This window comes from Salmo salar, chromosome ssa10 (assembly GCF_905237065.1).
Source record: "Salmo salar chromosome ssa10, Ssal_v3.1, whole genome shotgun sequence".
Lineage (NCBI taxonomy): Eukaryota > Metazoa > Chordata > Actinopteri > Salmoniformes > Salmonidae > Salmo > Salmo salar.
The window spans coordinates 84,389,365-84,417,364 of record NC_059451.1 but is presented as its reverse complement, the minus strand read 5'-3'; the positions used below and the strand labels follow the sequence as shown (position 1 = coordinate 84,417,364).

At 43.0% G+C, this 28,000-nt stretch overlaps 2 protein-coding genes and 1 long non-coding RNA gene across 5 annotated transcripts; 1 reads left to right on the top strand and 2 right to left on the bottom strand.

Moving 5' to 3' along the window:
- Position 1: 1 nt before the first annotated feature.
- meak7 (MTOR associated protein, eak-7 homolog) lies at positions 2-7,412 on the bottom strand. 3 transcript variants are annotated; one of them, XM_014124288.2, is made up of 8 exons: positions 7,106-7,412; positions 5,372-5,534; positions 4,851-5,084; positions 4,606-4,750; positions 4,043-4,441; positions 3,739-3,857; positions 3,365-3,544; positions 2-2,158 (listed from the first exon to the last, which is right to left on the bottom strand). In XM_014124288.2, exons 2-8 carry the CDS (start codon positions 5,528-5,530, stop codon positions 2,036-2,038), a joined length of 1,359 nt encoding a protein of 452 aa, XP_013979763.1. In that variant the 5' UTR covers positions 5,531-5,534; positions 7,106-7,412; the 3' UTR covers positions 2-2,035. The 3 variants fall into 3 exon arrangements, with proteins under 3 accessions (XP_013979763.1, XP_013979761.1, XP_013979762.1); XM_014124286.2 differs by lacking the exon at positions 7,106-7,412 and adding an exon at positions 5,691-5,897; XM_014124287.2 differs by lacking the exon at positions 7,106-7,412 and adding an exon at positions 5,786-5,874.
- LOC123724455 (uncharacterized) lies at positions 5,424-19,755 on the top strand. Its single transcript, XR_006757013.1, has 2 exons — positions 5,424-5,568; positions 12,501-19,755. It is a non-coding gene; the product is annotated as an uncharacterized lncRNA (long non-coding RNA).
- Positions 19,586-28,000, bottom strand: LOC100286581 (coactosin-like 1 (Dictyostelium)). The gene is given in 3 exon segments (NM_001146520.2): positions 19,586-20,430; positions 27,253-27,271; positions 27,798-28,000. Coding segments are annotated over 3 exon segments (216 nt in total). The 5' UTR covers positions 27,875-28,000; the 3' UTR covers positions 19,586-20,310.

Sequence of the window (28,000 nt, the reverse complement as noted above, 5' to 3'; positions counted from 1 at the left end):
GAAATATCAACTGATAGTTTATTTAATCGTTTCATAATTTCAATGTATTTACCAATGAACCATTACTATTATTAATACCATTACATACAAACCATTACATACTGAAGTCAATATCTAATATTAAACAAATGCTCAGTGAATACAATAAGCCTACGAAATAAAATAAAAAAATATTTTAAAGTTGTGAAATTGTCTGATCTATGATCTATTATTTATTTTACTTTATGATGCCGCCCTCGTGTTCTATTCCATTCACTGCATCTACATGGAAATTAAACTGCTGATTTGCGTATGTAGTGTCACTTTCCCTCGTCATTTGCATAAAAATATGAAGAGGCGATATCAGCCAACCACAGTACTAAACCTAGAGAGGTAGTGCGGTGAATGAGAGAACCGCCAGAGTAGGTTATGTAGGCTTCATTACTGCGAGTTGCCTCCTAGGAGGTTTACATTTATTGGCGCTGTAAAGAAGTAGATCAGCCATCATGTCTATCTAGCGTCATACTTAAAAAAATAAAAAGGTTTTACATACCATTCATGTTATAGGTGAAACACAATGTTTACATATAGGATCCTTACTAAACACTTTGAAATAAAAAGCCATCAAAGCAAAACAATGACTTATGACAATACAAATTATCAATCAATTACAATATTTCTTGAAATACTTGTTCACATGAGCTCAGACAGACTCGTCCTAATTTTTATATATTTCTTAATTCCATTATTTTACTTTTAGATGTGTGTGTATTGCTGTGAATTGTTAGATACTACTGCACTGTTGGAGCTAGGAACACAAGCATTTCGCTACACCTGCAATAACATGTGCTAAAAATGTTTATGTGACCACTAAAATTTGATTTGAGAAGATAAAGGTTGATGTGAGTGGGCAACACCTGGTGTACTGTTCAGTTAATGTAGCCAATAGTACCTGTAGTTCACACAGATAAAAAAATCGCAGACTTAACCATCTACACACACACACACACACAAACAAAAAAAAACTAATTTAGGCACTAGGGGCCCAATTCCAATTTAGGAAATTACTCCTTCCTTACACACGCCTTTTTTACACACTTCTCAATAGTTGGTATTCAGACTGTAACGAATGCGCTTTGCCGGTGTGGTTAACCGCTGACAACCCTCCCACTTGCTGGCCAACAGATTTTCCTGTGGAGTTTTCATTCAATAAGGTTCAGTACGTTTATCTTAAGCCATCCCTTTAAATACGGTGTACCTCTTAGTTAGAATTTTGTCCACAGACTCACTAAAATGTCTCAAGAGAACGGGTTCAGAATATTAGGGATCATGAAAGAAAGGGACATAAATATATACATATTTGTCTCCGTTTCAACACCAATTGGTAGATTTAAAAAAAAACTCTGATCTTGTAGGTTATTTAGGCTTAGGAAAGTATTTATGAATCATAAAAGAACAGGTTAGGAGAGCCTTTACGCACAAAAGAAAGAAAAGTGGTTTGATTCATTCTGAAAATTGCCACATTCAAGTCTTCAACCCATTGTAATGTTGGAAGATTAGTGTACTGTACATAGATTTATAATAGGGAGAATAGTGTTCCATACCCTAATCTATTGCCTGCACTAACCATGGAACTGTGCGATGACACAGCCAAGAATTGCGCCATGTGTCGGGTTCATATTATTATGGATAGAGTAGATGCTTTTTCCACTTGGAACCGGTAGGTTCGCTAGACCTTATTCATGGTTCCTTGGGCGTAAAGGTGGTGAAATTATTTGGGAATTAAGTCAAGGTCAGAATACAGTGTTCCTGTAGACACACTTATTCGATCTCCAACCCAAAAGAATAGCGGGTGAATAGCATGCTATTCTCATGCTTAAGTTCAAGGTCAGAATAAGTTTAGAGAAAAAGGGAATTACGTTCCATTCACGCTCGCTTAACTCGGGTCGGAATCGGCCCCTAGGAGATTAGTGCACTCTTTTCAACAAAATGTCTTCTTGAAATGTCTTGTCTGAGAAGAAACTGTGACAAATCTATATCATGTCTACATGTCTTATTATCCATTGTTCTCCTCTGGCTCTCGGAGGCCCTGGCTGTGTAGGGTCTTCCCTGCCATCTCCATCATGGCCTGAACCTCAGGGTCTGCATCCAAGATACTCCTCTTGCCTCCTGTCGCTCCCTGCAACAAAACACCCCAACATCACTGATGTCCTCATGACAAGTCATGAATACAATAAATCAATGAATATTCACTGAGTGTACAAATCATTAAGAACACCTGCTCTTTCCATGACAGACAGACCAGGTGAATCCAGATGAAAGCTATGATCCCTTATTAATGTCACTTGTTAAATCCACTTCAATCAGTGTTGATGAAGGTGAAGAGACAGGTTTAAAGAAAGATTTCCAAGCCTTGAGACATGGATTGTGTACGTGTGCCACTCAGAGGGTGAATGGGCAAGACAAAAGATTGAAGTGCCTTTGAACAGGGTATGATAGTACTAGTACTTTTACTACACTACATTCCTAAAGAAAATAATGTATTTACATTTTGACAGGAAAATTGTCAAATTCACACACTTATCAAGAGAACATCCCTGGTCATCCCTACTGCCTCTGATCTGGCAGACCATTAAACACAAATTCTTCGTTTGTAAATGGTGTCTGAGTATTGGAGTGTGACCTTGGCTATACATTAATTTAAAAAACAAGAAAACCGTGCAGTCTGATATGCTTAATATGAGGAATTTTTTATGGTTTATACTTGTACTTTTACTTTTGATACTTAAGTACATTTAAAACCAAATACTTTTAGACTTTTACCCTAGTAGTATTTTACTGTGTGACTTTCACTTTTACTTGAGTCATTTTCTATTAAGGTATCTTTACTTTTACTCAAGTATGACAATTTAGTACTTTTTCCATCACTGGTAGTAGGTGCCAGGCGCACCGGTTAGTGTCAAGAACTTCAATGCGGTTGGGTTTTTCACACGCAACAGTTTCGTGTGTGTATCATGAAGGATCCACCACCCAAAGGACATCCAGCCAACTTGACACAACTGTGGGAAGCACTGGAGTCAACATGGGCCAGCATCCCTATGGAACACTCAAGACACCTTGTAGAGTCCACGCCCAGACGAATTGAAAAAGGGTGGGGGTGCAACTCAATATTAGGAAGGTGTTCCTAATGTTTGGTATACTCAGCATATGTGGTAGGTTACTTCCTATAATGAATTGAATGTGCCTCTATCGCCACCTGCAGGTAAAAATAAGGAACACACTGATACAGGCACAGCATTAAAAGAAACAGAATTAATAAAATATTAGATTAAATAAATGGGATCAAAGGAGTAAGAAGGCAGTGGTTGTCCAGGTTGATACTGACCTCTTCCTCCTCAGGGGGCTTGCCAACCCCCCACACCTCCAGAGAGTCCAAGGTGAAGTCCTCCTCAGCAGAGAGCTGAGGGCTGCCGTAGGTAGTGCAGCGAGGCCGTGCCCGGCTATGCCCACGGCCAAAATCACTGTCCAGCCACAGGCCAAAGTACCCATGCTGACCACCCATGCCCTGATCATAAACAAATTACAGAAATGACATTGTTTGGGTGAAGAAAAAATACTATTGAAGCATAGGCATGTGGTAGTTAATATGATGTAGTTACTTATGTGGTACTTCACATATAATTATAGTAACAGATTGTAAAATAAAATGTTCAGGCGAGATTGTGCAGTTGAGATGTATGTAGTAGTGGGGTGTCTCACCAAGCCGTTGGGCATGGTCTGCTGGCCCTGGTTGAGGTACATGTAGTGCTGGTTGTATCCTGTGCAGGTGTACACCCGTAGACAGGGGAATACTGAGAACAGGAAGCACCTGGAGTCTCCTACACTCAAGACAATCCAGTCACAAACACACACATCCAGAGATGATCACTGATTATAGAGATGGACAGCATACTGTATATGTCAGCATACATTACAAAAAAGGGCTTAAATATCTCTGCAGCAATCTCAGTAGGCCGTGAGCCTGTTTCTCCCGATTGCTACTTCCATCCACCACCACTCTCACCTTGGAACTGAGGCTTTACTTCCCAGCCATGGGAGGCGAAGCCACCAAAGATGTGTCCCTTAGTGTCTTTGATCAGGAGCACGGTGGGCCCGCGGCCTTTACAGCTGCCTACTATTTTGGTGAAGCTCTCCCCATGCAGCTGAGTGGAGAAAAGCAGCTTCCAGGGGATGTTGTAGCCATCAGGTAACTGTGGTGTGAGGAACATCAGCACGGGCAGGTCCAGCAGGCAGCGCAGCTTCTCCCAAGGGGTTTCCCAGCAGGGGGGCAGTAGGGTGGGAGGGGGACGGGAGGTTAAGCCCACGTTTAGGCCTTCACCTATCAGAAGGTCCATGTACATGGCCACATTGGAAACTCTGAACAGCCAGTCCTCCAAACATGGGACGTCACAGGTACGCTGGTCTGAGAGGGGAGAAGGACAGAATGTCAGGTTTTGTTGTTGATACAGTAATATGTATGAATCTGAATTATTGAAAATATGAAATCTGGGTGAGCAAGATTTATCTCCTTTCCTATTCACTCTATTCTGAAAACCTCATCAGTAAATTATCCGTCCATCCCTTTACCTGAGGGTTTTAGTTCAGAGCTCATCTGTTCAGCCAATAGTTTAACACCAATGGAACTGTCAGCCATACGCTCTGGCTTCCAACCCTGCAAACGACCCTTCTGGATGATGATCTGCACCACAGCAGAAACCAGGTCCTGCAAGAACTGAAATCAGAGCCAAATTAATTTGAGTTCAGAGCTAAAAATGCATGTTCCGCTAAGAACACAGGAGCACTTGCAGAAGACCTTCTGAGGGTCTACTAACCTCTATTATTTGGTCACATGTGGCAACACCTGTCCCTGGCCCCTGAGCCATTGCCATGAAAAGGGGCGCCCGCTCCTCTGCAGTGCCTCGCAGGACATCGGCCAAGAAGACCACCAGCTGCTCCCGACTCACCCCAGCCCCAGGGGGAGGAGGGGCCCCTCCGGGGTCCATGCTACACATCCCAGCATAGACCCTCTTTATCATAGAGTCAGAGGCAATGTTTCCCATACAGGGCTACAGGACAGAAGATATGTTATATCTCCCATACTGGTACTGTTAAATATCTGCAAAGTAATAACCACAGTTATTACATATATATTTGTTATTACACCTCCTACACATTGTTATTACAGTTATTACATATCTTAACCTTCTTGCAACGCGAGAACTTACATATTTCTGTATTATTTGATTTCTTATTAGAAGATTCTAAACAAGATTTTGATTCTGGAGGTTAACTGATTAGATATCCTCGATTTTATAAATAAAATGTCATATCATCATAGTAGCTCCACCCTCACCTTCAACATGCCCAGCGTTAAAACCTTCCCTGCTTTTCCAGCGCCACCTGATGGACTCGCGCCGTGGAGCCGATCGAACACTCCCTCCACAACGGGCCGCTCCTCTGGGCGAAAACGGGCCAGCCGTTTCTGCACCACAACACTATCGGTGTTCCCCATGGCCCTGTATGCACATTGGACAACACTATCAGTGACAGGTCGGTAGCCATCGACAATAAAACGAGCACATGACTTGAAACTGTCTGAAGGCTTGAAGCATCCAAGGCTTCTGCTCTGATGTAAAGTTATCTGTTAGCTAGGTGTCGGTGACATAATTTACCTAACGTTAGCTAGCTCGAGATGATGATTATAGCTATTTACTTATCTACTAACAAACAACGTGGCAATTACATTCCTATGAAACATCTAGCCAACCTTGTTGAAAGAGGATAACTATCTCATTCCAGGGGCACTATGTAAACACAATACACTTCCTGGTATACATAAGAGGGCGAAGATGAACACCAATCGAAATACCCGATAATCAACAGACTCCAATTATATTGGCTGGTAGTTCAAAATAATGATATGATTGGTCTAACGTCATATGGGTTTCCTCCAATCTGGAATTAGGGGAATGGGTGTTGGGCCGAAACCGAAAAACGTGACGTTGATTGATCCCTGTCGAGGGAGGAGCTGTTTTTTGTATATGATAGTAAAACATTTTTATGATGACTATACAATGTGTTGGCACCTTCCATTCTTGCACATATTATCATAAAAAGTATATTTCAACACTGTCTGCCCAGGCAAATTTGCCGAACTGATAAACTTGGAACCAATTAGAACTCCCGTACAAACCCCTTGTGATGAAGCCAGCCAATGGCCTGCTTCTATCTAGGATGTAAACACAGCCTCAAAATGAAAATTCGAGGTGCTTTCTGTATGTATGTGATGAGCTCCCCAAAACTGAAATAAGATAAATATATGTTATGTAGCACAATATTTGATTATTCCAATATGGTATCCTTCTGCGCGGCAGTGTATATACGGGCAGAAGTATACCCGCAGCTATTCAATAGCTTGGATCAGCTACTATACTCGTTTTGGTGTACCAGTATTGTTACAGACGACCCACACGTATAAGCAAGAAATAAGCTATAAACGTGTGTGAGGTAGAATGCCCCTTCACGATCAGGCAATTTACACTGTTGGATTAATTATTTTTCCACAAGGAAAACTACAGTCATTCATGTCTCCTCTCCTTTATTCAGATAGTGTATGAGACCAAGGCTGATACTGTAGGTCCGTAGTAATCGTTACCTTTATGCAGTATTTACTATAAACAGTATATTACACCGATGGCTTAATTATTTCCTAAATGAAAAGGTACAGCCATTCACGTCTCCTCTCCTTCAGATAGTATATGAGACGAAGGATGATACCGTAGGTCTTATTCTATACAGTATTGCCCATTGTATACTAGACACAGTAATATTCGGTGTGTAGCTGTGTTTACTATAATTCTGTTGCACTACTTTACAGTACAGACAGTAACTATCCCTTAATAATTGGACACTGACAGCTCTATTACAATACTGTTTTTTTCACACAGTGTATAGCTGGGTTTACCTCCGTTTTTCTGTTGCACTACTTACAGTAGGCTACATACAGTAACTATGCTAGTTTCCAGTGACTATCCTAGTTTCCCTTGGAAAGACCAGCAGTGTATTCTAGCTAGTCTGTTGTACTTACAGTTAAGATGGTAACTATCCTGGTTTCCCCTGGAAACTCACATTACAGCTCTATTACACTGCTGTTTTTCACACAATGCGTAGCGGGGTTGGTGCTCGATAGTTTCCGTTACGCTACTTTACATTACATACAGTAACTATCCTAGCTTGTTTCCCTTGGAAACTCACAACTCAGCTCTATTACACTGGGGGTTTCAGTATATTGCTGGGTTAACTATAGTTATATTACATTACTTTACAGTATAGACAGTAACTATCCTAGTTTCCCTTAGAAACTCACATAACAGCTAGAATACACTGCCGGTCATACGCAGTGTGTAGCTGCGATGTTCTACTGAATACAGTGATGGAAGGCTACGAACTCCAATTCCGATGCTGGCCACCGCTATAGTTCTGGCGCCTCAAATGTCCCAGGGTCTTCTAGTGTTGATGCCCTGGTTGACTGAATGTTTCCCAATGAGTTCAGATGAAGGGGTGTCAACCTACATCTTAGCCCCTTATTCTGGCCAAGGATTCTGTCTGACAGACAGTTAACCTGCCATTACAGTTGTCCATATACGCCCCTCTTCCTGTTGTGGGTGAACTAAGGGCTTCCCCCAGTGTATCGGCTAGCACAATGGACACTTCACAAACGCAGGCAATACAAAATCTTTATCAGTTTCTGTTTACTATGGTGAGAGAGTTCTGGGCTAGGGCCTATTCGACCGGACTCTCACATTGCATGGTGGACACTGTTACTGCAGCATTTCGGCTGTCCCACCGGCCTTTGCCTTTTGCTGTGGTGGCACATTCTACTGGAGGAGTAACTGCCTTATATGGACGATTGGATAGTCTGCCCCGTTCAGGGAGGAGGCCACAACGGACACAAGGACCTCTTGAATCACATTAGAGTTCTGGGCCTCACCCTAAACAAGGAGAAAAGTCACCTGACCCCTCACGGAAGGTGATCTACCTCGGGATATCCATAGACTCGACTCTGATGAGGGCACGTCTCCCTCAGCTGAGAGTAACAAAATCCTATCCTACCTCAGCCGTTTACAGCTCGAACGAGCAATGTTGGTGTTAGAGTCCCAACAGTTAACGTTACTCAGCCTGCTGACGGTGGCTTCACTGTTGATTCCGCTGGGCATTCTCCATCAGGCCACTCCAGCGATGGTTCAACTCCCACGGCCGGCACCCAAAACAACACAGACACCCTCAACTGTTTGAGGACCCTATCGAAGTGACTATCCCACTCCTTGTTAAAGGGGGTGAGCCTGATCAGAGTCAACCGCAGAGAGCTGGTGTTCACTAAAGCCTCTCTGACGGGTTGAGGGCCGTGTTCACAGGCATGGCGGCTAGCGGCTGCTGGAGCCCCCCATGGAGTGGTCAACACATCAATGTGCTGGAGCTCAGGGTGGTTAGTCTAGCTCTTCAACAGTTCCAGCCCTACCTGGTAGGACAGCATTTCCTGATTCAATGGCTCGGGAGCTTTTGCTGTGGGCCCAGACCCGCTTGGCATCGCTGCGAGCAGCACATATCTCTGGGGTCCTGAACAATGCAGCGGTCATACTCTCGAAAGAGGGCCCGCCGTTAGGGCAAATCAAGTTTGACTTTTTAAAGTGGAAATGAAACTTTAGAAGCCTTTTGAATCACTACACTACAAGCTTGCATTTCCTGCAGTGCAGAAAAAATCTCAGCAGCAAAAGATTGATCAAATTAAGATCCTATCTGTATAGCATACTTTGCAATACAATCTTCTATAAAAACAGCTGGGCAAAATGTATACAATGTGCTCTGCAATAAGACGACCAGAGCTTAATTTCTTAACCAGATGAGTTCTCAAATGTCAGCAGCTGCCCAATACCATTGTGGGCATGCATAATGTTGGATGCATTGGGATATAAATCAAATCAAACTTTATTTGCCACATGCGCTGAATACAACAAGTGTAGACTTTATCGTGAAATGCTTACTTACAAGCCCTTAACAAACAGTGCAGTTCAAGAAGAAGAAAATATTTTCCAAGTAGGCTAAAATAAAAAGTAATAATAAAAAGTAACACAATAAGAATAACAATAACCAGGCTATATACAGGGGGCACCCATATCGATTCAGTGTGCGGGGGTACAAGCTAGTTGAGGTAATCTGTACATGTAGGTGGGGGCAAAGTGACTATGCGTAGGTAACAAACAAACAGCGAGTAGCAGCAGTGTACAAAAGGGAGGGGGAGGGGGGTCAACTTAAATTGTCCGGTGGAGATTTTTATGAATTGTTCAGCAGTCTAATGGCTTGGGGGTAGAAACTGTTGAGGAGCCTTTTGGTCCTAGACTTGGAGCTCCGGTACCGCTTGCCGTACGGTAGCAGAGAAAACAGTCTATAACTTGGGTGACTGGAGTCTCTGACAATTTTATGGGCTTTCCTCTGACACCGCCTATTATATAGGTCCTGGATGACAGGAAGCTTGGCCCCAGTGATGTACTGGGCCGTTCACACTACCCTGTGTAGCACCTTATGGTCAGATGCCGAGCAGTTGCCATACCAGGCGGTGATGCAACCAGTCAGGATGCTCTCGATGGTGCAGCTGTAGAACCTTTTTGAGGATCTGGGGACCCATGCCAAATCTTCTGCTGAGGGGGAAAAGGTTTTGTCCTGCCCTCTTCACGACTGTCTTGGTATGTTTGGACCATGATAGTTCGTTGGTGATGTGGACACCAAGGAACTTGAAATTCTCGACCCACTCCGCTACAGCCCCGTCGATGTTAATGGGGGCCTGTTCGGCCTGCCTTTTCCTGTAGTCCACGATCAGCTCCTTAGTCTTGCTCACATTGAGGGAGAGGTTGTTGTCCTGGCACCAGACTGCCAGTTCTCTGACCTCCTCCCTATAGGCCGTCTCATTGTTGTCGGTGATCAGGCCTACCACTGTTGTGTCGTCAGCAAACTTAATGATGGTGTTCGAGTCGTGAACAGGGAATACAGGAGGGGACTAAGTACACTCCTAAGTACACACCCCAGTGTTAAGGATCAGCATGGCAGACGTGTTGTTGCCTACTCTTACCACCTGGGGGCGGCCCGTCAGGAAGTCCAGCATCCAGTTGCAGAGGGAGGTGTTTAGTCCCAGAGTCCTTAGCTTAGTGATGAGCTTTGTGGGCACTATGGTGTTGAACGCTGAGCTGTAGTCAATGAACAGCATTCTCACATAGGTGTTCCTTTTGTCCAGGTGAGAAAGGGCAGTGTAGAGTGCGATTGAGATTGTGTCATCTGTTGGGCGGTATGCGAATTGCAGTGGGTCTAGGGTGTCCGGGAGGATGCTGTTGATGTGAGCCATGACCAGCCTTTCAAAGCACTTCATAGCTACTGACGTGAGTGCCACAGGGCGGTAATCATTTAGGCAGGTTACCTTCGCTCCCTTAGGCACTGGGACTATGGTGGTGTGCTTGAAACATGTAGGTATTACAGACTCGATCAGGGAGAGGTTGAAAATGTCAGTGAAGACACTTGACAGTTGGTCGACACTTGACAGTTGGTCCATGCATGCTTTGAGTACACGTCCTGGTAATCCGTCTGGCCCAGCGGCTTTGTGAATGTTGACCTGTTTAAAGGTTTTGTTCACATCGGCTACCGAGAGCGTTATCACGCAGTCATCCAGAACAGCTGGTGCTCTCGTGCATGCTTCAGTGTTGCTTGCTTTGAAGCGAGCATTAAAGGCATTTAGCTCGTCTTGTAGGCTCACGTCACTGGGCAGCTCGCGTCTGGGTTTCCCTTTGTAGTCCGTAATAGTTTTCAAGCCCTGCCACATCCGACGAGCGTCAGAGCCGGTGTAGTAGGATTCAATCTTAATCCTGTATTGATGCTTTGCTTGTTTGATGGTTCGTCTGAGGGCATAGCGGGATTTCTTATAAGCGTCCGGATTAGTCTCCCGCTCCTTGAAAGCGACAGCGCTAGCCTTTAGCTAGATGCGGATGTTGCCTGTAATCCCGTCCTCTCCCTCGTCCCATCATGGTCGTCGTCTCTTCTGGCAGCCCCTAGGCTGCCAGGGCGACGAAATGAAGACCTATCTTGTCGGTGGAGCAGCTGCCTTCTCTGGTCCTGCCGGAGTGGCGGGGCCCGCTCTTGGTGCACCGGGTGCTGCCGCTCGACAGGCTCTCCGTCTGGCCGTAGACCCAGGTCTACTAGAGACTGTGGAGAGAGGAGGCTCTTTTGAAGCCACTCTAGACCCTCCTGCCAATGGCAGGTGTCTAGCTAGCTGCTTCTTCTCCTCCTCTAGCTTCCCAAAACGCGCCATCGCATCTTTGACGGCGGCTCCAAAGAAGCGAAGAACTTCCCTACCAGCTGGGCTGTGAGTCTGTCCTTAGTTGTAGGTAATGTGGGTTTCCCGGACGATGGCCAGGAGCTCAAACCTGGGACGAGGTATGCGGCTAGGGCGTCCTCGAGCCTAGGGATCTCCTGAACCCGTTGTCCGTCCACTCTGGTGAATCATCAAATCAAATGTATTTATAAAGGAACCAGGCTATGAGGGGTGGCCAGTCCTCTTCTGGCTGTGCCGGATGGAGATGATAACAGAACATGGCCAAGATGTTCAAATGTTCATAGATGACCAGCAGGGTCAAATAATAATAATCATGGTGGTTGTCGAGGGTGCAACAGGTCAGCACCTCAGAAGTAAATGTCAGTTGGCTTTTCATAGCCAATGGGAAAGGCGACTGTTAAAGGCGACTCCCATGCACCCTCCACATATTTTGCGAGTGAGGGCATGGCAGGTGCCAAAGGCACAGCCGCCCGTCTCGGTCAAGAGTAAGAGCCACCCACCATCATATCCACCTCCGGGCTGTGGGGAATGGGGGGCAGTGCAATCTCTAGACAGCTCGTGGCCCGCTCAATGAGCCCTGTAAAGTCAGAGCGCAGAGAGGCCATTGCGTAGGAGGGGGCTGCTGAGAACTCAGAGCCCGTCTCTTCCTCACACAAGGATGTGAATTTCCCCTCGCTCTCCCTAGGGAGAGGGGTCATTTCAGCTTCGGTCAGTAGACTGGGTTTTTCCGGAGAAAAACCCAGACACTTCCCAACATCCTCGTCATCTCCGGAGGCGCCGTCGTCATATGATGCCTCAGAACCTGAGGCTAACACAGACATGGCGTCCTCCAGAGGCAGATCTACCCTGAAAAACACCCACCGCTGTTTCCTCTCCTTTAAAGAAAGGAGGGTGCAGCTTGGGCATTCCGGGCGATCTGTGAGGCCGCCCCTAGCGTGCTGCAAACCCAAACACACGAAACATAAGTAATGTGGGTCCGTAGCCTCCATAGTGAAGCAGTGACACTGAGCTCTTAAAAGAGCTTTTGGGGGGGGAAAGGGTGTGTTCATGACGACATTGAGACGATGACGACGACGTTGAGACCTGAGTCTTCTCTCTTCTCTTCTAGGCTTCTTCAGTCCAGTCCTGTCGCTGAAGATAATGGGAGGCTGATTGAGGGGAAGCGTCCCCTTATACAGGGACACCTGTACTCCTATTGGCTGCAGGTGTGTGCATTATTTTCTCTCAGACTGTTGTCTGCCTAGGCAGCGGGGTAAACTACTAGGAGCAGAGCTCCCTTATGGGGCGGAGCTCCACGATATAGAAATGGAACCTGGATAGTACACAAGTTTTGATTGGTTTGCTGTTTAGTACTTGGCAGCGTTTGCCTGTCTAGCTTGCGAACTTAAAAGTATTTAGTGGAAAAAATGTGTGAGAATTGACAATGCCAACAAACGGAAATGTGTTCTGAATAATAAATGTTTACAATATGTAAAAACCAGCTCCTCCCTCGCCAGGGACCAATCATCTCGAAAACTAGTACAATCAAGAACTGTTTGCTCAATTTGGTCAAATTCTACGAAGTTAAATTGATGGTGTATCAGCTAGGTACTGAATAATTATTAGTGAAACTGATCATATAAAATGCTTAAATAATGTTTAGAATTGTATTATGTTTATCATTGGCTATTTTCTAATGGTGTAATAAAGTACAGGGTGTATGGTGGTCAGTACTGTACAAGGGGCTTCAGAGAAATTAAGCAGCTTTATTGTAGGCTAAACTGCCACCACAAGATCCTCTGGCTGTAACTTTCCAGGCTTTGAATTGGAAACATAGAAATGTGTTTTGAACATCCCATCCTTGAGATAGGCCTAGGGCAGGTACTAAATAATATGTGTTTCATAAACACATATAGTACTCTTTTTTTGTCAAATATCCCACTGGGCACAAACTGGTTGAATCGACTTTGTTTCCACTTCATTTCAATGAAATTACGTTGAAACAATGCTGAATAGACGTTGAATTGACGTATGTGCCCTGTGGGATGTTTGCTAAATATTATTATAGTCTATGATGCATGGTCGAAGTGGGGAATATTTTAGCATTTTGTTTAATTATAGTAATTACACAGTTTAGATACATTCATTTACTATCAACATGTATCACTATTCATTCATCAACAAACATTTTAGATACATTTATTCTATATAATTGGACAAACTAACATAACATTCTCTGAAGAGCAGGTTTGTTTCCGTTGAACGTCCACTACTATTCCCTTGTTCGCCAGAAGAGTGCGCAAAGGATGAAGTAAAAACCGAACCACTGTGCTTTGCAGCAGCTCATATTGAAACAGTCGGCAATGAAAAACGCCTTTTAAGGGCATAAGATTTACCGTGTTGAGGGAGTTGGGTGTGTTAAACGTGTCCAGCAGACGACTGCGCCGGTCTCGCTCCATTTGTATAGGTTACGTCGTCAGGTGTCTCTTGCACCAATCTGTAGACTAAAGCTTATTCCCCAGATAAAAATGACATTACAGAATTGTATTTTATATTCAACTATATTAGGGACAAGTTATATCAGGGACCATTTATATCTGTATGTTAAAGATGATGAAATAACTTGATTTCTCAATTACCGGTATATAAATGCTCTCTGTTTATTCTGCTAATTTTAATGTGTGTACCTAAGCTGTAGGCCTATATTGGAGGAGGCAAAATTATATCTCACAAAGCCTCATAACCTTGCACTATTATTATAGAATGAGAAACACAAAGAGCTTCCGTTTTGGTGAGCCATCACATACAGTACGACTGAGACACTAAAGGACATAGAAGTAGTAGTGATTCTTTTCAAGGGGTTGATGGTGTGTGTAGATGGTGTGTGTAGGCTGTTCTCCTACTCCTAGATATTCTGTGTTATTGCAGCAAGTCTGACTATTGCTACTATATTGGAATACAATGGAAACATCAACTGACATAGAGTATGACAGATGTGCCATGACCATTAAAATTGAAAGTGCACAGAAGCATGTGAAGAAGTAAGCGAGGGTGAAAGTGAAAGTAAAGATAAAGTTCAGTCATCACCTAATACTGTAAGTCTGAAGGGAACTTCTTCTCTGATATCAATATTTTATTTTTATACACCATGTCTCTTTTGGGGCATCTGAAACCGAGCCCTACTCCAGAATAAGATTGATGATTATCTTTCAGTTGTGCAGTGTAGGTCATACCAAGGGCATGATTAGGCAGTGAATGTGTCATTCCATCCATGTTAAAGCAAGCTCTTGATGTGCTTGGATGCCATTACGTTCAGATTGTCAAGATAAACAAGGCCAAGGTTTCACAATGAAATCACCATCCTCTCTCTCCATCTGCCTCCTGGAAAATTCATGCAGGTAGAGACAAAGGCAGAATGAAAAACAAGTTCTCTGAAACTGAGTGCACATGTAGATGTTCCAGTAAAGTTTCTTGACATGATAGGTATCTCTGGCAGTCACTAATTTGTTTCTCAGTGCTGCTTCGTCTATCTGCAAGTTGAGACTTGAGGTTTTTCTCTCCCCTCTCGACAGTTCTTCTTTCCTCTTCCCCTGCCTGCCCCCTTCTACTCACAGCCCTATATGGTAAAATATTTACTGTTGACTGATGGCACAGGAAATGTATCACTTGAACATCTGCAAACACAAGAACATACAGGTAACTGCCAAAGTAATGGAAACACTTGAATAAATGAGGGATACAAAGTATATTGAAAGCAGGTGCTTCCACACAAGTGTGATTCCTGAGTTAATTAAGCAATTAACATCCCATCATGCTTAGGGTCATGTATAAAATATTGGGCAGGCCATTATTCTGGCTACCATGGCTATGCCCCCATCTACAGAGTATATGAGTGGTCACTGAATAATTTGATGAGCATGGAAACGATGTAAACAATATGCCATGGCTGTTTCAGTCACTAGATCTCAACCCAATTGAACACTTATGGGAGATTCTGGAACGGTGCCTAAGACAGCATTTTCCACCACCATCAACAAAACAATGATGGAATCTCTTAGAAAAATGGTGTCGCATCCCTCCAATAGAGTTCCAGACAGTTGTAGAATCTATGCCAAGGTGCATTTAAGCTGTTCTGCCTCGTGGTAGCCCAATTCCCTATTAAGAAACTTTATGTTGGTATTTCCTTTATTTTGGCAGTTACCTGTACATTATAATAATAGTATCACTCACTATTTTTGTTGGGGTAAAACATTTCTGAAAACTCTGTGCTCTTGTTTGAAGTTCATAGCATGGGTTACAGACTAATCACCCTAGGGCACTGTTAATTATTGAACATACTGTATAATATCACTATCAAACACATAATCAAGTTGAAGAACATATGTGCACACAACCACCTTGAATCGCCAAAGCCTGGGGACATTGGTGTACATATGCAATTCATAAGACTTTGAATCACAGGTAACTTATTTTAAAGCATTGGATATTTATCGTATCGAGTGTATGACCTGCTTAGACACTCAGATTGTTCTTCAGGTTGTTGTCAGTACTGACCCAAAAATTATTTTGGTTTGTATACCTTTGTAATACATACAAGTCATCTGTAGGCTAAAGTGCACAGTTTGTCACTCTATTGCTGAAAAAAAAGGAAGTTCTTAACTAGTGTTAGCATAATTGCTAACTAACATTAGTGCAATGACTGGAAGGCTATGGTAACTGCTAGCATGCTAGTAGATGCCATAGACTTCCGGGCATTATGCTAACGCTAATTAGCATTGGGTCACAAAACTACCTCTAACTTCCTTCCTACTGGATGCAGAGACATAACAACGGTCTCCATGGATTCATCTGACTCTAGGGAAGTAGATAAAGGGCTTCGTTGCTAAAATCCCGAATTAAGCTGCTGTGCTGGCACAGACCACTTCCTCATTCTGATTTATGTTTGTGTAGTTTATTTGGCTCGTGTGTTTTAAAATGTCCTGGGTTGACCTCGAATGTTACTGACAAATTAATCCAACTTGTAAATGCCAAAATCCCCAATGCAGGAAAAAAATATTAAAAGAAAACTCACAGAACATTTTAAATGTAATATCTACTGCAACATCAGTCTATGCAATTAGCTGAATATGAAGCTATAGACAGGTATAATTATATTTTTCCAATGGTCAATAATATTGAAGTGTTGCCTCTGAAAAGGCCAGAAGATAGATAGATGTCTGTTCTAAATAGTTACCATGTTGACCCATTGGTGATTGGCAGTGTTATTACATAGGCTGGTACTGGGGTTATTACACATCAAATCAAATTGTATTTGTCACATGCGCCGAATGGGTTATTTAAAGGCCAATTAAAAGGCACTCACAGACCCCAGTCATGCTATAGAGGGAGATGACCTTTCTTTATAACCTCTGTCTACCGACCATGTTTCATATCTTATTAGTCTGTATGCAACTTGAACAGGATCAATAAATGAATAACTATTTTACTGGGGTTATTCATCCATGCAGAGGCGTTGAATATTAGTTTAAATAGTGACTCCAGCAAGAAAGATAAGCTGGACATATTGGCAAGTGAGTATGAGAGGGAGACAAAAGAAAGAAAGAGAGAACATTTATTGCCTCAAGTGTATGATCTATAGCTAGACGACGTAACATTCTGAGGGTTTTCAATGAAGAAGAGTCTGTTCTGAATCAGATTGTCAAACTCTATTCCATCTTCATCACTTCCTGTTCTGTTTGTGTCTTCGTATAGGCTCCTTGTGATGACCTTTGAAATAGGATCCAAGTGATTTCTTCTTTCTGAAGCACAGAGGCAGATTAGGGCCTTTCCTTAACCCCAAATACACTGTACACCAATGAAAATCATGTTACACTCACCCATTGGGTATTGTTAGTTGGTATGTTAGGTCAGTGTAAATCTAAACACAACCACCATTTGATCACCCCTCAGGACATACAATTCTGTAACCAGGCAATAGATGAGAAACTATACCACATTTTTCTAAGAAAATTAAACTACTCGATCATATTCCTAATTTCTTTGGCCATGATGACAAATCATCTTTTTGACTACAATCATTTTCTTGTGGAAAATAACTGCAGGGATGACAGAGATAGGGGAGGGTTTGATCTGGTGGACAGTGACCTGAGTGGACCAACAGCCAGTGTATTTACTGCACTGAGGAGACAGATAGATGCATCAATGTGGATGGAGTGCAGCTCAGCTCAGCTCGTTAAGCCCTGACAATGGCTGCTCTGTGACAATGCTGGAGTGGCACACAGGAGCATTGAGATGTGGCCCATTCACACTGGCAGAAAGGGCCCCCCTCGCTCGCCCCAATTTCTCCCCTCCCCAACCAAAATAACCCCATGAATTGGTCCCCATGAACCCGATTCTGAGCCCACCACTCCTCCTCACTCCTCTTCCCCCTCTCGCACTTCAGGGGACATGATAGAAGAAAGTGATGAGCTCATCTGCACAGCGAGGGGTTGGTTAAATATCCCTTAAGTACACAATCCAGCCGTGCTAGTCACTTTGTTAGCCCATGTTGTGATATTTGGGGAAGTGACTGGGGGCTGTCATTTGTCTTTGAATCCAGGGGGGGGGATCTTGAATGTCAACTGCTGCAGTGAATAATACAGTTAAATGATATTGGCAAGATGTTACAACAGACTCCATACTCTTTATATCTCTTGGTCTTTCGGTCAAATGTGATATCTGGTTTGAATTATACATGTTGCCAAACAAAAGAACAACAGAAAAAGCCTCCCTGTCAGAGTGGAAGAACATTGTTGGGATAAGATGGATCGCACAGGCATTCAAACACTCACTGACGTAGACACACACGACTGCAGCGATGTGTGGGATGTGAAATATGCTGGATATGGGAGGCCTCTGGAATCCAGGAAGGAGCTGAGTATTGCTGGCAGGAACTCACTTGTGAATCCCAGAGTGAACAACACTCCTAGAACTCACATACTCACTTCTTAAGCAACTCTCCCTCACTGTAATACACATGTACTTACACCCTCCCTCTCTTTCTCCCTCAAGCTTATACTCAAGTATTGTATAGTTACACTCCCATAGCTCAAGGTAGAAAACCTGGCTTCACCTTTGGCCTTGCTGTGGAGCTGTCAGAACATGCACACCTTAATGATACTGTAAACAGGCTAACGGATAGGTATGTGAGTGTCTATTTTCCTGTGAGTATGATCATCTCAGGTTAAATGATGTTAGAGTCAGAAAGCAGTCTGTCCACCGGTGTGACAAGGATGCAAATTAACTCCCTAAAGTCGTTAATCTAATTAATATGGTCCCCTAAGACACCACACAACCTGTCTCACCCATCCTCCACCCAGCTCCAACTGGGCTAAGTCACATACTCACACAGTACATCCCACACCAGATTACCCCAACAGATCACACACACAAACATCACAATAAGCACAGTTTAAAGATTTGATCTCACCCTGCATCCTCAATTACTAGAGTCTGTAGCCCTTACTGTGACTTAATACTGAGCCATGAATCTTTATCTTCACCTGACTAGTACAGCCTCACCCAGAACACTGTAACCAGTCTGTCAGTCCCCTGCTCTCACTCCACCACTCAGTCCCCATGTCTGGACCTGAACCAGCACTGCTGGAGGCTATTGATTGACCTAATATAAACAACATTCAACACCCATTCAAACTACACAAACAAACAATAGCATTCAAATTACACATAGGGTTAAGCCTCTGTTTGAAATCGGTCTTTACCCCTCTATCATTCTCTTACCCACTACAAACTGAACTAAACTACAAGTCATAAAGGCAGACTGCTAGAGGCTTATAGATTACTAGATTAAGTAATTAGGCAGTCGAGTTCACATCTGTTGAACAAAAATACCGGTGGTGGGGGAAAGGGGGTATGGGATGGGGGAGGTGAGAGAATAGGGGCAAATAGAAAATTGTTGGAGAGGAGAGAAAAGGGGTTAGCAACAGAGGGATTGAGGAGCAGGGAGGGGTTCTTATTGACAAGCTTTAGAACAGAAAAGCTTGTCCTGAGAATGTGATTGGCTGAGCCTGACAGTAGTGACCATGACAACATATGCTACTCCCATAAGCCCCCCAGAGACAGTTACTATGTGTACTCTAGACTAGGGTGGCACAATCACCCAGCCCTCCTTTCCATGTCAATGAGCACTTTAGACACAAAGAGACCAGCAAGCTTGGAAAAAAAACAAAAACGGTTTTATTCAGAAATGATTGATCGTGTGCCCAGTTCAGTTTTTAAATGTCTCTGTGAATCTCCTACATAACATTGCTCTCAAGAATAAATCAAAGGTTAAACTCTTAGAGAAAATAAAAACATTCATTTTTGGGGTTTAATCCAAATAAAAAGAGGCTACACCAGAGAGATGGCTGCTCCTGGGTTGGGCCGACTGACAGTGCTACAGCCCTGCCCTATTGGTTTGTGTTCCATAGGCGAATCTTAGTCCCACCCCCCCGAGTGGAGGATAGCCAATAACAGTGTAGTGTCCACAAACACACACAACTCCCATGATGCCCTTCTCTCCATGGGAGATTAAGGCAGTAAACACAGTGGGGTATACCTTGGCGGTGGATTGGGAGATGAGACCGCTGGGCAGGAAAGACCTCTATTGACCAATGATGCATGTTTGGACTACAACCACAGAGGAAGATACAGTAAAAGCACAATGATGATAAGTCCAATCAGAGAGACAAAGAGAATCATTCTGCCCTTCTGACATACAGTACAGTAACGCGTCTTTTCCAGTTGTAACACAAACACAGCACCCCAGATTGAGATAGTTCTAAACGTTGTGGCGCAGCTGAGATGAGAGTGAGATGATGCACAGTACAGTAGATAATCAACCATGACCTGACAGGTGAGAGGGCTGAGGATAGGACTGTAGGCATATGTCTGAGTGTGTCTCAATGTGCTTTTTTATGAGTTTGTTGTTGTTGCTGTGTGTTGCGTTTATCTGTGTGTTTGTGCATGTGTGTGTGTGTGTGTGTATATCCCCCTCTCTCTCTCTCTCTCTCTCTCTCTCTCTCATCCAGGCATGAAGACCCCTCCCTCCCCCAAAAGGTAGCAGCCCCTCCCCTGCCCTTGTGGACTTTGCTCTACTCTCCCTGGGCGTCATAGTTTGCCCCGCCTGCCTTCTTCAGCTCGGTGCGAATGTAGTCCTCCTCCAGCTCACGAGCATCACTGATCATGAACTCCTTAGCAAAGTTCTGCAGGAGACAAAGAGGAGAGGGGGAGAAGGTGACAAAAAAAGGAATGTGTGAGAGTGTTAGACAAGGAAGACAAAGGAAGCTAGAGAGATGGCACAGCCAAATTGTGTTGTACATTATTTGGCAATCAATTTACTGTATTGTATTTTAACAGCACATTAATTAAAAATAGTATTTGTTTAAAAAAAAGCATGTGAGTATGGGTGAGAACAGAGAGTCACTAACCTGGACAATATCTTTCACCAGTGTCTTGTCAGTGCTGATCTTGGCACGCTGCAGGCCACTTACGTTTTCCCCTATCCAGGTGATGAGGGTGAACTTGGCCCGCTTGCTCATGGCGTCACCCGTTGTGATCCGCACAAAGCCAAAGAGACGCACATCATCTGAGAGTGGGAGAGAGAGAGAGAGATGAGACAGCAGCAGTCAGTCAGAGATGAGACTGACCATCAGACAGGCAGAAACCTGCAGAGGCTGATGACGCCGCAGACCATTTCCATTCCCAGCTGTCATATGACAGATAATTATGGTATAGTTGTTAAACAAATTGATTTGTCACCATGTTTGAGCCAGAAATTGGCAAGGCCTGATTCCTGTGTACTGCGAGTTGATTGAGCTTTGTGAGAGTGGTTTCTATGCTGCTGTAAGAAGTATGAACACAGGCGGGGAATATTGGCTTATTATGGCGACACTGCAAAATCCAAAAGTGGGGTAAATCTGTGAGTACGAGAGAAAGGGGAAGGTATTCAGGTCAACAGGTTCAATCAAAGGGGTCTGGAGTTGTGAGCAATACCGAGGGGATTGGGGAGACAGTGGTTTTGGGTTCACTCTGTCTCTCCCTCACACAAACACACATTCATATCACATGTTAGCCCTACATCACTGCATTGTCTTGGAATAGAGCAGTTTTATTCTCTACAGTTCAGCACACCAAATATGTGCAAATTCACTTCTCTAAGTAGATTATATTAAAGGTAATAACACATTTATGACCAGAATCTGCTCTGGACCAGGCCCGGTCCCTTCATTACCCTAAATCATGCACATATGGCACAATCTAGGCATGATTTCTATGTTTATCTGTGCCTTACTGATTCAGAAGCAGCATACCTCTAAAAGCTCTGTTGTGCATTAACAATAATCAGTGTTAAAATTATCAGCATGGTGTCAAAGGCCATTGCTAGTTTCAACACCTCCCCATACAAGAGTTCCCTACATGTCACCTGACTGAACTGTGATATCCACCAGACCACACAAAGGCCTATGCTGTTTCTCTGTATAACAACCAATGTTTCTAGCACTTAAATAAAAAAATTACAAATACTTTTGCTGTGCTTGTTTCTATATTTGTCATATTGTGGAAGTGGGTAAGGCTGACAAGTAATGAATAAGTATATATATAAAAGTGTTGAAAAAAAGAACATTCATTTTGCTAAAGCCCGACTTCCCCTGTCGTAAACTTCCTGGTGTCAACATCTCTTCCCTCTAAAGCCTTCCCTTTTAGTTATGCTGACAATGCTGTTAAGACAACAGTCCACAAAACAGCTGCACTACTGTGACTATGATGCAGCAAAAAGACAAATAGAACGCTTGTGAGTTTAGACCTTTTAGTTGATAAGACAGATGCTTCTTTTAGAACACTCAGCCTATCAACTTCTTAGTGCAGCAGTCTGTGGACAAGCCCTCAAAAGACAGGATGAGACTTTCACAGTTTCTGTTAAAGCAGATTCATCAGAATGTATATAACATTTTATACAGTAAGATTAGAGAAAGAATATTCCCTGTGCAAAGACAAGGACCAGAGTGAGGAGAGACTATAGTAGTATGGGACAGCCCAGCCTGGTCTCCAAGACTAGACGTAACATTGCAAATGTAAATCCGGGACACTGAAATTAGTATGATAAGACACGTTTGGTATGGTTACATAATGCTTTAAGTAACCTTTGTCTTATTTATATTATTTCTATGCTTCCCGTTCTTAAGTTTCGTTTTTGCGGCTTTTACTTTCGGTTTTGTACACCAGCTTCAAACAACTGAAAATACAATATTTCTGGTTATGGAAGATCTATTTCACAGCGGTTTAGATGGTAAAATTATTCTCTACACTATAGTTGCTTGTTTTGTCACATAGTTTGCCCAATTTCCATTTATCAGAATTTTAGCAACCATGAAATGGCGGAGCATTTCTGCATAGTGCATCTTTAAGGCAAACACAAAAGGAGGGTGGTTGGTCGGTTTGAATGGGTGGGCGTATAACGCAAATGTCTATCAAATGTTATTTGTCACATGCTTACTTACAAGCCCTTAACCAACAATGCAGTTAAGAAAAATATCAACAACAAAAAATAATAAGGAAATAAAAGTAACAAATAATTAAGAGCAGCTGTAAAATAACAATAGCGAGGCTATATACAGGGGTACCGGTACAGAGTCAATGTGCGGGGGCACCAGTTAGTCAAGGTAATATATACATGTAGGTAGAGTTATTTAAGTGACTTATGCTTATAGATAATCTCAACACAAAAACTTTTGAATTTTAGCAACTTTTCAACGACTTACTACTTTTTAGCATGTTAGCTAACCCTTCCTCTAACCTAACTCCTAACCTTAACCCCTTGCCTAGCTAACGTTAGCCAGCTACCTAACGTTAGCCACCCAGCCAACGTTAGCCACAACAAATTGGAATTAGTAACATATACCTTTTGCAAATTCATAAAATATTGTACATTTAGCAAATTTGTAACATATCATACAAACTGTAATTCATAACATATCATACTAAATGGAATATGGACATCCAAAAATGTAAACAAACCATACAAAACGTAACATATCATATTAAATGGAGGATTCGTATTTCCGAAAACAGAATAATACAAAATGCTCTGAGACCAGGTTGGACAGCCAGGTGTAGGCCTACTATTTGGGTAGTTAGTATAGCAATACATCAGTCCTCTTTAAACTACTATAAAATCAGTAATAGGCCTAGATTGTAATACATTTGTATTTCATCACTGGAATGTCAGCCCTGAAACAAAACTACAGCCTGGGGAAATACAGGCGTGCAACAGCACAGGAGTTTTTAAACGCCATGCCCAACACTCCAGCATCTAATTGGTTAGTGCTATCCGGAATCCTTAGGACATCCCTACCCTAAACCCTACCATTCCCCTTATCAATTACATTTAAACTTCAATGGGGTACTGACATCCCAAGGACCCCAGATAGCAAGGATCGTATCTTATTACGGGGATGAGAGTGTGGGAGGGGGGGGGGGTGCTGACAGCATGATTTGCTCACTAGGGGTGTCCATTCCCCATTGAAGTTGAAATGTAAATGAATAAGGGTACTATGTCCTGAGTAGAATAAGACCCTGCGCTGCGCACAAGAAACAGTTGGAACAACTTCAATATTACTGATATTATAAGCTTATAGGCCTACACACTTTTTAAGAACTAAGAAAGGGATACTTCCATATGATGAAGTCACGGGACAGATTCCGGGAACAGACCAAGCACACCAGGCCAGGGTTTGGGGTTTGAGAAGTGAAAACAATCTACTTAGTTGTTAATTTTCTCGAAATCTAAAGGCACAACCTAGATTCGAGAGAATATTTTAAGTAGTTGAATATGTTATTACTCCAACGTCGTGAAACTGACCAGTTTTAATTTTCGTAAAAAAAAAAATATATATCGAAGGAGCGTCTTTGATTTGACCGCCTGCACATGCGCAGTTCGGTGCGTGCGAGACCACCGTCAGACCTGACGATGTTTCTGTGCATGAGTTTAGTAGCCAACGTCGCCATGACATCGCCTACAAGCGTGATCGGGGATTTGATTGGAGAAGCAGTTTCTTCATACTGTAAACTCTGGGATCGCAGTACTTCTGTTGTCAGTAGTTACCACAGCCAGAAAGTCCAAATTGGCTATAGGCCTATTGTAAAAATTAATGAAAACAAAGGTTAGCTTTCTGGTCATAGATTAATTTAAGGTTAGGATTAGGCAAAAGTTTATCAGTGCGGTTAAAGGTAGGTTTAAAATCAGATTTTAAGAACAGAAATTGTAGAAATAGGCTGGGTTTAGCCATAAATATGACTTTGTGGCTGAGTTAACTAGTGACGACCAAGTAGCCTACTTCTGGATGAAGTAGCCTACTGCAGTGGTGTGTATTCATGGATGCCAAGGGAAGCCAGGCTTCTCCCAAAATAATGACCAATAAAAAAATAAAGAAACATAAAATAATTAATATTTTGTCTCCTTGCGTTTCATAATTATTCTTCAATTTGCAAGAGGCTGAATGTACACTATATATACACACACACAAAAGTATGTGGACATCCCTTCAAATTAGTGGATTTGGCTATTTCATCTACACCCGTTGCTGACAGGTGTATAAAATCGAGCACACAGCCATGCAATCTTCGTTGACAAACATTGGCAGTAGAATGGCCTTATTGAAGAGGTCAGTGACTTTCAATGTGGCACCACCGTCATGGGACACCACCTTTCCAACAAGTCAGTTAGTCAAATTTCTCCCCTGCTAGAGCTGCAAGTGCTGTTATTGTGAAGGGGAAACGTCTATGAGCAACAACGGCTCACCCGCGAAGTGGTAAGCCACACAAGCTCAAAGAACAGGACCGCCGAGAGCTGAAGCGCGTAAAAATCATCTGTCCTCGGTTGCAACACTCACTACCAAGTTCCAAACTGCCTGTGGAATCAACTTCAGCACAATAACTGTTTGTCGGGAGCTTCCTGAAATGAGTTTCCATGGCCGAGCAGCCGCACACATACCTAAGATCACCATGGGCAATGCCAAGCATCGGTTGTTGTCTCTACCTTCTTGCTGTTGTCTGCGCCTAACAATGTTTGTACCATGTTTTGTGCTGCTACCATGTTGTTGTCATGTGGTGTTGCTACCATGCTGTGTTGTCATGTGTTGCTGCCATACTATGTTGTCTTAGGTCTCTCTTGTCATGATGTGCGTTTTGTTCTATATTTTATTTTTAATCCCAGCCCTCGTAGGAGGCCTTTTTGGTAGTCCGTCATTGTAAATAAGAATTTGTCCATAACTGACTTGTCTAGTTAAATAAAGATAAATACAAATCGGCTGGAGTGGTGTGAAGCTCGCCGCCATTGGACTCTAGAGCAGTGGAAACGCGAAACAGACAGTGGAAACTGTCTCTGTATGTGTAGCCCATCTATCTGATGCCGTCTAGTCAAAAATAGTATTATATTGTTGCCACCCATAGCGTTGAATGCAAGGGAAGCCAGAGAGTATTTGGCCTCCCTTGGTAAAAAAAATGATAGCAAATCAGTGGTGAGCTCAACTGTAAATGGTCCTGGCACCAGAAAAAAGCATCAAGGGAAGCCAGTTTGGATTTGGCTTCACACCAACCACATCACATTGTTGCATCTCATTGTGTTGTCCTCCGGCGGCTGGCTAGATAGCTAGCTAACATTGTCCCTTTCCTAAATTAACTATGGATGGAGATAGGGATTTGGACTTGTGGTTTTACTTCTCCATACTGGCCAATGATTATAACTGCGATTCTGATCCAACCATACATTGTGCCGCTGGCCTGTAGAGGATGGAAGTTCAATATGTAGCTAGATGTACAGTAGTAGGTTAATGTTAACTAACTGGCTCATCGTTAACCATGAAAGGAAGTTAGGCTAGCGAGTAAGCATTTTAGCCAGGTAGCCTAGGACAACGACACTAAAAAGGTATGCTACTGTATGACAGAGTCGTAGACCATTTCAGCAACATGAAAGAGAGGAGGATGGCATTGGCATTTCTCGACAGAGTAGGGTGTGTCAACATGTTTTTTCTACTTAAGCACACACACACACACAATGGACAGCCACATTACATTTAGCTTAGGTTTATTTGACACTTTTTTGTTGTTGTAATATTTTAGTTGTCACTGTATTAAGCATAGGTGATTTGATTATGTTGAAGTTGAATTGGTGGTGGAATAGTGGAGGCAGTTCCGGTTCTCTTTGTGACTTGCGGTAACTCTGGTGTTCTAAATTAATAGTTGTTTAGTAGTCCGAAAATGTCGGGAAACATTAACTTCATTGACCATGCTGTAGGTAACTGTTTGTTACATGCACTATACTTTGTGGACGCCACCTGACAGATGTTGCTCTCCGGTTTTGTGATGATACGGTGTAGTTGAATTTATTCTGCCACTGTATCTTATTGTCTCGGCCTTAGGCACATATATCACGGTGGCAAGCCATATGACCTAACATAGGCTGTAATATGACTTCCCATATTACTCTATTGGCCTACTGGGAGTCAATAGAGGACAGATAACGGCTCTGGTAGGTTACAGGGCGTCACAACTTGGGAAGTTCCTTCAAGCACTGCTGCATGCATTACAACTTGACACTGGCAAGACAATTTTAAATAATCCACGTTTCCAACAACTCAACGAGCACTACTGACTGACATCGCAACAAGTCGTGAAAATGTTGTGTGTGGTCTATTACAGCGCTATCGCCGTTATGCAGGAACATTGTGGTCAATTTGAAATAACCGCATAGGCGCAAAAATGAATGAAATCCTGGCCTTACCTGTGCACTGACTCTTGAATTCTTCATAATCAGTCCCCTGGCCCGCCGGCACAATCATATGGCCCTCATATTTAAACGCTGCCCTAAAATAACATAAAATGCACACTACATGAATTAAAATGCACTGACCTTACAGACATGTCAAATTGAATATTTGGGCCCTGTCTGTCAAAAAGATCAGGGATCCTCTATGCCAGTCTACTCCACTAATGCGTGTCCACGTCCATCATAAAACATCAATCGGATGGGATTACAATGTAGCGACCAGTCTAAAGTAGGCTAATCATTCAAAACCGATGTGTCAAATGCGGGGCAGACGTGTCCGGTGTTGTGTCAACATATACGTGCCACTATCACTGTACCTCTTCGATAGACAAAGGAAGTTAGTCATGCCCCGGTACCCTGAATTATTAGACTAAGATAGGTATTTTTTAGGGAGAGAAACAACGATTCAAATGGGACACTGGGTGAATGAATGAAAAGTGCACTTTGATCATCCACCCATTGTTATGGTTTTTATAGATGTAGACTCAACTCAATTCTTAGGATGCTGTGTAAAATCTCAGATGCCCACAATTGCCTATGCACAACTAATTTAAACACACTCACCAGTTTATCTCCGTGTTATCGTCTCTGACGAGGTTATACGCTTCCCTGCAAGCCTCTTTATCGATTCTTGTTGCCATTTTGGATGGACGCAAATGGACAGTAGCCTAGAGATGAAAGAAAGCACACGGCGAAAAGAACAATCCAAAATGAGCAGAACGTGAGTTCTACAATAGACAACTCAATGGTCTGAAATCAAGCGCCCC